General features: G+C 41.7%; 2 protein-coding genes across 2 annotated transcripts; both read right to left on the reverse strand.

Annotated features, from left to right (window-relative positions):
- Window positions 1-2,326: 2,326 nt before the first annotated feature.
- LOC139446239 (uncharacterized) lies at window positions 2,327-2,899 on the reverse strand. The gene has a single exon (XM_071227591.1). The coding sequence runs from the start codon at window positions 2,897-2,899 to the stop codon at window positions 2,327-2,329; it is 573 nt and encodes a 190-aa protein (XP_071083692.1).
- A 6,500-nt stretch (window positions 2,900-9,399) lies between these two features.
- LOC139446240 (muscle-specific protein 300 kDa-like) lies at window positions 9,400-10,074 on the reverse strand. The gene has a single exon (XM_071227592.1). It carries the CDS (start codon window positions 10,072-10,074, stop codon window positions 9,400-9,402), a length of 675 nt encoding a protein of 224 aa, XP_071083693.1.
- Window positions 10,075-10,085: the final 11 nt, after the last annotated feature.

Raw genomic sequence — 10,085 nt, forward strand, 5'->3', positions numbered from 1 at the left:
CAGCAATCATTTTCCATAATCAAAGAGTTTACCTTGCAATCAAAGAGTTTACCTAGGTATACTTTGTAATCAAAGAGTTTACTTTGAGGCAGGGGGGTGGGTCAGGGTGGGGGGCATGGGTAGCCCAGTCGTCTGAGGCGCCGTGATTCGCTGTAGTGTGGTTTACATCAAAATGGTAAACGCCTGAGACCTGCATCACTTTGGTCTTTCCTCCCACATTAAGCTGACACTGCGTGATATAACTGTAATACTGGTAAACCCTCACTCGCTCATCTTCCCAGGGCAAGGGAGCTAACTGGCTGTTTCCACTGGCCCGTTTTAGTCAGTTAACTCCCTTGCCTTGGGAATAGATACTGGCTGCCCAATAGGTTTGATTCAATTAAATCATTCAAATACTTACTTGTGTGAACAAGGTACTTCTCAGCTTTCTTAAGGATACTCCATGGTACGCTAGATCGATTACTTGTTGTGGAAATAGTATAAGATATGACAGTATTCCGATAATTAAGTTAGTATTTTCATTTCATCCAGAAACTGTGGAGTCATGACTCTCTGTAAGTGTTTACTTTTTGTAAATAAAATCATAATTCTATTATGGAGGGTTACAAAACATATTTTTCTGTTTAAGTAGTTCTTTGAATATGTATGGGTGGGGGCGATTATTTCCCCCATCTTGTCAGGTTTTATAGGTACATTTCTCCTCAGGTAAAGAATGTGAGAGCAAATCAACTTTTAGCTCACCTGACCTAAAAGGAGATGTGACCTTATGTCGTAGGAAGTTGTGTCCGTATAGTTTTTTTATTTTCGACTTCTCCAAAATGGCGTGATGGCTGGCTGCCTGGTAGCCATCTTTGATTTAAAAATTAAAATATCTTCTTTTCAAAAGCTTATAAGGTCAGAGTCATGAAAGTGTAGGGGGAGATGGGCACCTTCTGTCGTACCAGGTTTGTTGATCAGAAATCAAATATGGCTGCCCGTGGCCATATTGGAAAACACAAAAAGTCATGAAGCTGAACCTTCACATGCCTTTTCCCACCAATGATGACTCCTGATTTTGTTCAAAAGATGTGAATTTGATTTTCAATATATTGTTGAAGCTATTTATGGCCATGATAACTGTTAACTACATATCCAGGTGAGCTCCAGTGCTGTGGCACTATTCTTTGAGTGTCAAGTAGCACCAAGGTGCTTCATCTCTTGAAGATTAAACTTTTCTAGGTCTTATAAAGATGCCTGCAGAGAAGGTTCAGTTTATTCTGTTTTTCAGAGTTTTTCTTTATGTTACTAATTCTGTGATAATGGCAACATTAACTGATCAATAATTCTTGCCAGCAATTGCCTAGGTAATAATTATATTCATTTATGCTAATCATTTGTTCTCTTAGGGCATTCATTAAGACATATTAGAACTAGTTTATTTCTGCTTTTTAACCTAAATTGACAATAGGAACAATTTCTTGCACTGGAAATGGCAGTTGGGTAGTCTGATGGGCAAGGTGTTTGCTTACCGTGCCTCAGATACAGGTTCTATTCCCTACATGAAAACAATATGTGAAGACAATTCTAGTTGCCCTAGACATGATATGGCAAAGTGCTTCTAAATCAAATGTGAAAACACCCACAATAATTTGGTGTCACTGGTTGTGTGAATCAAACTTTGATTGTCGACTCTAAAGTGGTTTCAGGATACAGTTTGTAAAAGGTGGTAGTTTTCCACCCTCAAACAGCGATAAACTTTGTCCCTTACAAGTCCCTGTGACAACACTAAATTGTTAAATAGAGTAGACCTTAGATAACTGGTTTTAATGTCATATGTTTTGTCATTTTTTTTATTTATAGGTTGTTTTTTTACAGGTTGTATTTTGTAAACCATCTGATGACAAATAATACGCCACAACAGATTTAATAATTTGGAGGTTTATTTGTCTGGGGGAAGATCAAGGACCCATGTTCTTCCTGGTCAGGGTCCCGTTCCACAAAGCGATCTTAACGCTACGACTGTCGTAAGTCTATGATAAAATATGGGAGTTACGATCGACTTAGCGCTACAATCGCTTTGTGGAACGGGACCCAGGTATGTTGTAGGTTACAGGGTTTGATGTGGCATATATGCCAGCATATGGGTACTACACAGTGAAACTGGTGCTGGCTTCTGATAGGGGCATTATAGTGTAGAAACCTGCTCAGTGACATTGTGACCTTCTGTGCTTGCACTGATGAAAGTGAGAAATGAGTTAAGTAACGGTTGGGAGAGGTGCTGTCTTCAAGTAGTCAGTTTGATTATCAAAGTCAAGGGACATCAAATTCACAAGAAATTGACAATGCACTAAATTGAATATGTAGATTTATGAATGGTAGGGAATACAATGGTGCACTGCAATGGCAGTTGGTCCACCCTGGGGATGCACTGCAATGGCAGTTGGTCCAGTCCGGGGTTGCACTGCAATGGCAGTTGGTCCACCCAGGGGATGCACTGCAATGGCAGTTGGTCCAGTCCGGGGATGCACTGCAATGGCAGTTGGTCCACCCTGGGGATGCACTGCAATGGCAGTTGGTCCAGTCCGGGGATGCACTGCAATGGCAGTTGGTCCAGTCCGGGGATGCACTGCAATGGCAGTTGGTCCACCCTGGGGATGCACTGCAATGGCAGTTGGTCCAGTCCGGGGTTGCACTGCAATGGCAGTTGGTCCAGTCCGGGGATGCACTGCAATGGCAGTTGGTCCACCCTGGGGATGCACTGCAATGGCAGTTGGTCCAGTCCGGGGATGCACTGCAATGGCAGTTGGTCCACCCCAGGGATGCACTGCAATGGCAGTTGGTCCAGTCCGGGGATGCACTGCAATGGCAGTTGGTCCACCCCGGGGATGCACTGCAGTTGGTCCACCCTGGGGATGCACATTAGGGAAAAAAAGAATTTCCATCATTGCCAAGTGGTGTTCAACTAACAATTTTAGTTAGACCATGGTCAAAGGCAAAGGCGCCATGGTTTAACTACAGTTTTCGTATGCCCATAGCACAGGACATTGGTTTGTCTGTGCCATGTTTCTGTAAATGGTGATGTGATATAGCTGGAACTTTGCTGACAATGTTGAACAATATTTACTCTTTCTAAACACATGACTGCCAGAATTAAGGTCATATCGTATCACTTCTTAGTCGTGCTGATGCATTATTTTTGTCTGACATTAATTACATGATTACATCAGTGGACTATCTTTGTGAGGGATGCTGTGGGGAAAAGCTGTTTGATTGGCATAATACAGACATGACACTTGTCTTCAGTAATGGTAATACTCAATATAGTTTCTGTTTTATGATTGATATATGTGTATTAGTTGTTTTTATGTTGATATGCATGGTTGTCATCAAATATTTATTTGAAGGATGCTCTTACCCTGTTTAATTAATGTCACATTGCTCATAAAACATAATATTAATATATGCTATACAGGTTATATCATTTACACTTACCTTCTAACAGTACTGTAAAAAAATTGATCAGATATATTTCAGAATATGCTGATTGTCAAATCAGTTACAGTATAATTTTTTTATTTACCCCTTTTAGTATTGAGCAAAGGATAAATAGTTATTCAGTGTCCATCACCTTAGAATCGATATTGTTCCGTCTGTGTTTTGTTACAAAGTTTAATACGTTTTGTTGATGTGTGCATTTCACTTTGAAATTGACGCAGATTTGTTTGTGATCAAATACTTTTCATTATGTGATATACTCGATGTTGTGTGGATTTTTACAGACAATTCTTGCTTTTATGAACTGATCAAATTCTCAAACTCAAATAAGAAAATGAGAGCAACAGCTCTGTTTTGCCAGGCATGGACTACACCACTGGGCAAAAGAAAGTATACACTTGAAAATTAGATTTGACCCAAAATACAAACATTATTAAAATGTTGCTAGGCTGAAAACTCTGCAAGCATCAGGTAAAAAACACAACTATGATGCATGTATAAGACACATCACTATTAAGTAGCTATTTCTTGTTGGTTTAATTTTTCGTCACCATCAACCATACTTTCTTTTGCCTGGCAGTTTATTACAACTGGGTCCAAAGTCTCGGTAGGTTTAAAGTGTGATCAGTTTTATGGGAGTTAAAACTTTGAAATATATTAGAAAACTGTGAATATATATTTGAAAAATAGTTATATTTTAGGTTGCTTCAGTGAAGTGGTTATGAAATCTCTAAAATGTTAAACATAACTGTTTTAGGCAGGTCATGTGAACATAAAAATCTAAAGTTGTAGTTTCACTTTTCTGACAGTTGTTTACAATTCATTTCAGCTATATGACCATCTTTTCGAGGGAAGCGTGTCCACTTGTCTATATCAAAGCCTAGTTTCTACCCTTGCCACATCAAGGCCACTTTTCTTGGCTTGACCGTGGCGCCACCTCGCATAGATCAGTAGTTGTGCCCCGTGTAATGAAAACGCGATATCCAATCAGGTCGGTGTTCTTATCTCGAACAGCTTCACAAAGATGGCGACTACCATAGGCGACGACCAAGTCGATCAGATAACAAAAACATTCGGAATTTGATCCCTGACACAAAAACATAGGCAATGGTTAGGGGGTTTAAAAGATGAAAAAGACATATTCCTGTCAACAAAGTCAGGCAGTGTAAATCACTTTCATACGAAGGTGTACCAGAAGGTGTACCAGTCGTGGATGTTGATTTTGTGAAACGTTCTCTGATTGGACTATTGATATGGGCTATACTCCAATCATATTTAGCACAGGAAAGTGGGCTTAATGTGGCAAGGGTGGAAACAAGACTTTGATAAAAAGGCTATTGGAGGCTCTTGTCTCCGGAGGATGCTATATGACATCTACAGCTGGAAAATATTAAGTACCGCTTACAATGTATTTCATATGAAGCAGACAATTTTAAATTGTATCCTGTATTTGTTTTCTAACGAAACTAGTTTTGGTTTTATAGTAGGTCATATTGAAATACAGATTTGTATTCTGTAATGACATGTTTGCAAGTGGTCCATGGCAACAGCTCCCATGGCAACAGCTCCCATGGCAACAGCTCCCGCTCCATTGCTCCTCTGCTTCACTGCATCAATTGATGCGACCACCTGGAGAAAACAGGTGCTGATCTTGTATCCACGTATCAGGTAATGGTTGTGTCATATTTATCAAAATGAGATCAGTGTAATATATAGATATTGCTAGAGACGAAAGTGGTGAGGCTTATCTATATTCCAGGTGTAAATGTGGTATTCAGCCTGAACTAGTCATTGTTGTGAATCCGTTTTCCATCGTCGTTGAATTTACAATGAACCCTGTTAATCCAGACAGTACTGTTTCCGAAATAGATCAGATTTGTATAGATCAGATTTGTCTGGATGAATGATCATGCTTGTTTGTTTGTTGTTTAAAGCTGCACTTAGCAATATTCCAGCTATATGATGGCAGTCTGTAAATAAGAAAATGGAGTCTGGACCAGATAATCTAGTGATTGATGTCATGAGCATCTGCTGATTTGGGATAGGATGACATGTATCAGCCAAGTCAGTGAGTCTGACCACCTGATCCCATTCATCACTTCTTGTGACAAACATTGGCTGCTGAAGATCAATTCTAACTGGATCTTCATGGGATGAATGAATCTTGTGTTTTGTATATATGTTGGAGTTCCTGACCAGATTTGTCCAGAAAGCAGGGTTTCCAGATTGCCAGGGTCTGGGCTAACAGGGTGTCACTATACATGCTTAGCTTGGTGCTACTTGCATATCAAAGGAGGATGATTTCATGTTGAGCTTTAATGTACAGAACTATATTTTGAACTTTTGTATTGACTTTGCTTGCCTCATACAGTGGAACCTCTCTAAACTGGACATTTTCGTGTGCTGTTCGGTGTCGCAAAGTTTCTTGGGCATTCAGGTCCAGATTAATGAGGTTTCACAGAATGTGGTCATTTTTGTATTTCTAGAAGTTGTCACCGTGGTGCTTTAAACAAGTCTGTGGCTAGGTGCTTTAAGCAGTTTGTGGCTAGACTAGACCAGGCTGTATTGTTTTGGTAAGTTAACATTGCCTATAGAGAAGAGCTCTGATGATTCTATCTGGCATGACAGATGGCAGAACTACCCTGAATGACTTGCCAACTGTACTGCCAAAGTAATAAAACAGGATTATATTTTCACAAAGTCTGTGAATTGTTAAAGAGATTGTAAGTTTCGCATAATGTCCCCTTTACCATAATACACTCAAGGCGATAAAGTATTTTAAAGGTCCTTAAATCAAAGCTCCTGTCTTTCTTGAAAGCCTTAAAGTATCATGGCGTTGAATTTGGCCGAATGTGGACCCCATAGGCTTCCCAAAGATATTTGTGGGGGGGTGGGTAGCCTAGTGGGCTTTCTAAAGATATTCGGGGCGGCCGGGTAGCCGAGTGGGCTTTCTAAAGATATTTGGGGCGGTCGGGTAGCCTAGTGGGCTTGCTAAAGATATTTGGGGCGGTCAGGTAGCCTTGTGGTTAAAGCGTTTGCTCGTCATGCCGAAGACCCGAGTTCGATTCCCGACATTTCTGGTGTCCCCCTCTGTGATATTGCTGGAATATTGCTAAAAGAGGCATAAAAACATACTCACTCACTCACTCTAAAGTCTCACAGGTTGATCAGGAGGTGTCACATGTGTGAAGCCACTTGATACGAGACATAGGTGGTCATTTTGTAATAAGACAAAACCTCTCCTGACCTCTTCACATCTTGCTGCACATGATACCACAGTGGATCAGGCCATCCCCAAATACAGAGTAGGTTTCTTTTGGCCCCTTTGGGATTCCAGTCTCCATTGGGTCCCCGGCCATGTTTTCTTGTCTTGTGAGTTGACTTAATGGATTGGGGGTCAGGCTCTGTGGTTTAATTGATTATGTGTCAAAACAAACATTAAAAGATCTGCTTCAGGGAACCTCGACCCAGTTATGTGAAGTTGGTAGGTAGGAGTCAGTTTCTTTACCTCATGACTGCAGATGACATTATGGGGAATTCACAGATGGCTTATTTGATCATTAACACAAAATCAGTGACATCATTAAGTGCTGTATGCAACCCCCACCCCCACCCCCACCCCCACCCCATTATCACCCTCCCCCAACCTCTCCCTCTACCCCATAACCCTTTCCCCATCCGCTCTCCTCTCCCCCACCCTCTCCCCTCTATCCCTTAACCCTCCCCCCCCCCCATCCTCTCCCCCATCCCTTCTCCTCTCCCCCATCCTCTCACCCACCCTCTCTCTCTACCCCATAACCCTTCCCCCCCATCCTCTCCCCATCCCCTATCCTCTGCCCATCCCCTCCCCAATGTCCCTCTCACCTCTACCCTCCTCCCCATCCCCTCTCCCCCACCTCCTTTCCTCTCCCCCATCCCCTCTCCCAATCCCCTATCCTTTACCCCATAACACTTTCCCCCATCCTCTCCTCATTCCCCTCCCCTCTACCCCATCCCCTTCAATCCTCATCCCTCTCCTCTCCCCATCCCCTATCCTCTACCCCATAAACCTGTCCCCCATCCCTTCCCCTCTCCCCCATCCCCATCCTCTCCTCTCCCCATCTCCTCTCCCCTATCCTCTCCTCTCCCCCCCCCCCCCTTTCCTCCCCCATCTCCTCTCCTCTCTCCCTATCCCCTCCCCATCCCCTCCCCCATTCCCCCATTTATGGAAACCAACTCAAAACATTTGCTTGGTTTGTCAAGCAAGTGTCATGGCAACACTTACTAGGTATTTGCATGCATCATATTTAAAAAGAATGTCTTTTTATATGGCCTCACTTATCTTGCACCAAAGATTCCAGTACTTACGCTTGGGGTGCATTTTTGTGCCCCCTTCTCAGGTCAGTTCCTGATACAGACGTGTTGGGGAATGTAGTGTTTAGATACGCTCTGTATGATTATTGTTGTGAGAAAGTTTTGTGTGACAGATGAATGAGGTCAGGTCCGTGTTTTCAACAATCTCTTGAAGGACATGCTTTACTCTTTCATGTAAAATCAAATAAGGGGCCCTTAAAAGTGGTCTCAGCTGATCTACCAAAGTATTTCAAGGTTGACACACCACTAATATATGCCACACAATAGTCATCATCCCTGACACCTTTCACTCAATATTTGACCTGGATGAGCAATACTTTGAAATGATCACAAGCCGAAAACCATGATTGTGTAAGATTTGTTTTCATAATTATTCCACAAGAAACTATTTTCCCTGTAGTTGCATGCTGTTTTGATGATTTAGAGTTTAAGCTTTGCTTGTTTGATGTTGATTAACACCAGTGTGCGGTGTCAGCTCCGTGTTGCCGCTCTGTAGCCACAATTCTCAATCCTGCATATTTCGACCAATGTTGATATATTTTTCACCAAACGAATAAATGATGTGAACATGTGCGCGTTGTCTGTCTTTATCATCATTTACTGCCACAGAGAAGAGTGGTCTAGTGGTAGAGCGTCCGCCCGGAGATCGGAAGGTCCCCTACCGCGTCATACCCAAAGACTTAAAAGATGGTACTTGGTGTTACCCTGTCTGGCGCTCGGCATAAAGGGACTAAAACAAGGACTGGTCGGCTAGGAGTCAGTATACTGGGTCTGAGTGGGGTATTCATGTGAAACTGCGGCTTGGTATCTCAGTGAGCTAGCACTACAAATCGGCATCAGTCCAGACTAGTACAAGCAGCCACACACACACATGTACATGCACCTCGGTATATAAGTGCAATAATCTTGTACGGGACGTTAAACCCCATTTCACCTCACCTTGTTTGTTGTTGAAGGCCACACGCAACAACTGCAATATTTCAGCTGTATGACCATAGCCAGTTAAAAAATGAGACTGGACCAGTCAATCCAGTGATAGAAGTTATGAGAAATGACCCATAAATAATCAACAAACAAAGCTCAACTTGATTTTTGAATTTTTTAAACGAAGGGCAAGTGATCATATTTAAAACATTCCAAACTTCTTGTTTTACTAAAAGTGTCCATATCTATGACGTCATAGTATCACTCCATTACAGACAGAAGCGACAAAATCTTCAGTAATGTATCCCCGATCTGCAGTAATGTATCCCCGATCTTCAGTAATATATCTCTGATCTTCAGTAATGTGTCCCCATCTTCATTAATGTATCTTTGATCTTCAGTAATGTATCCCCGATATTCAGTAATGTATCCCCGATCTGCAGTAATGTATCCCCGATCTTCAGTAATGAGTCCCGGATCTTCAGTAATGTGTCCCCATCTTCATTAATGTATCTCTGATCTTCAGTAATGTATCTCCGATTTGCAGTAATGTATCCCTGATCATCAGTAATGTATCCCCGATCTGCTGTCATATATCTCAGATCTTCAGTAATGTGCCCCCGATCTTCAGTAATGTATCTCTGATATTCAGTAATGTGTCCCAGATCTTAGTAATGTATCCCCGATCTTCAGTAATGTGTCCCCGATCTTCAGTAATGTATCCCTGATCTTCAGTAATGTATCCCCGATCTGCATTAAAGTATCTTTGATCTTCATTAAAGTGTCCCCGATCTTCAGTAATGTATCTCTGATCTTCAGTAATGTATCCCCGATCTGCAGTAATGTATCTCTGATCCTCAGTAATGTATCCCCGATCTTCAGTAATGTATCACTGATCTTCAATAATGTATCCCCGATCTTCAGTAATGTATTCCCGATCTTCAGTAATGCATCCCCGATCTTCAGTAATGTATCTCCGATCTTCATTAAAGTATCACCGAACTTCAGTAATGTATCTTTGATCTTCAGTAATGTATCCCCGATCTTCAGTAATGTATCTTCGATCTTCAGTAATGTATCTCTGATCTTCATTAAAGTATCACCGAACTTCAGTAATGAATCTTTGATCTTCAGTAATGTATCCCCGATCTTCAGTAATGTATCCCCGATCTTCAGTAATGTATCTCTGATCTTCATTAAAGTATCACCGAACTTCAGTAATGTATCTCTGATCTGCAGTAATGTATCGCTGATCTTCAGTAATGTATCCCCGATCTTCAGTAATGTATCTCTGATCTGCAGTAATGTATCCCCGATCTTCATTAAAGTATCAC

This window comes from Haliotis cracherodii, unplaced genomic scaffold, assembly GCF_022045235.1.
Source record: "Haliotis cracherodii isolate W230 unplaced genomic scaffold, xgHalCrac1.p SCAF_6, whole genome shotgun sequence".
NCBI lineage: Eukaryota > Metazoa > Mollusca > Gastropoda > Lepetellida > Haliotidae > Haliotis > Haliotis cracherodii.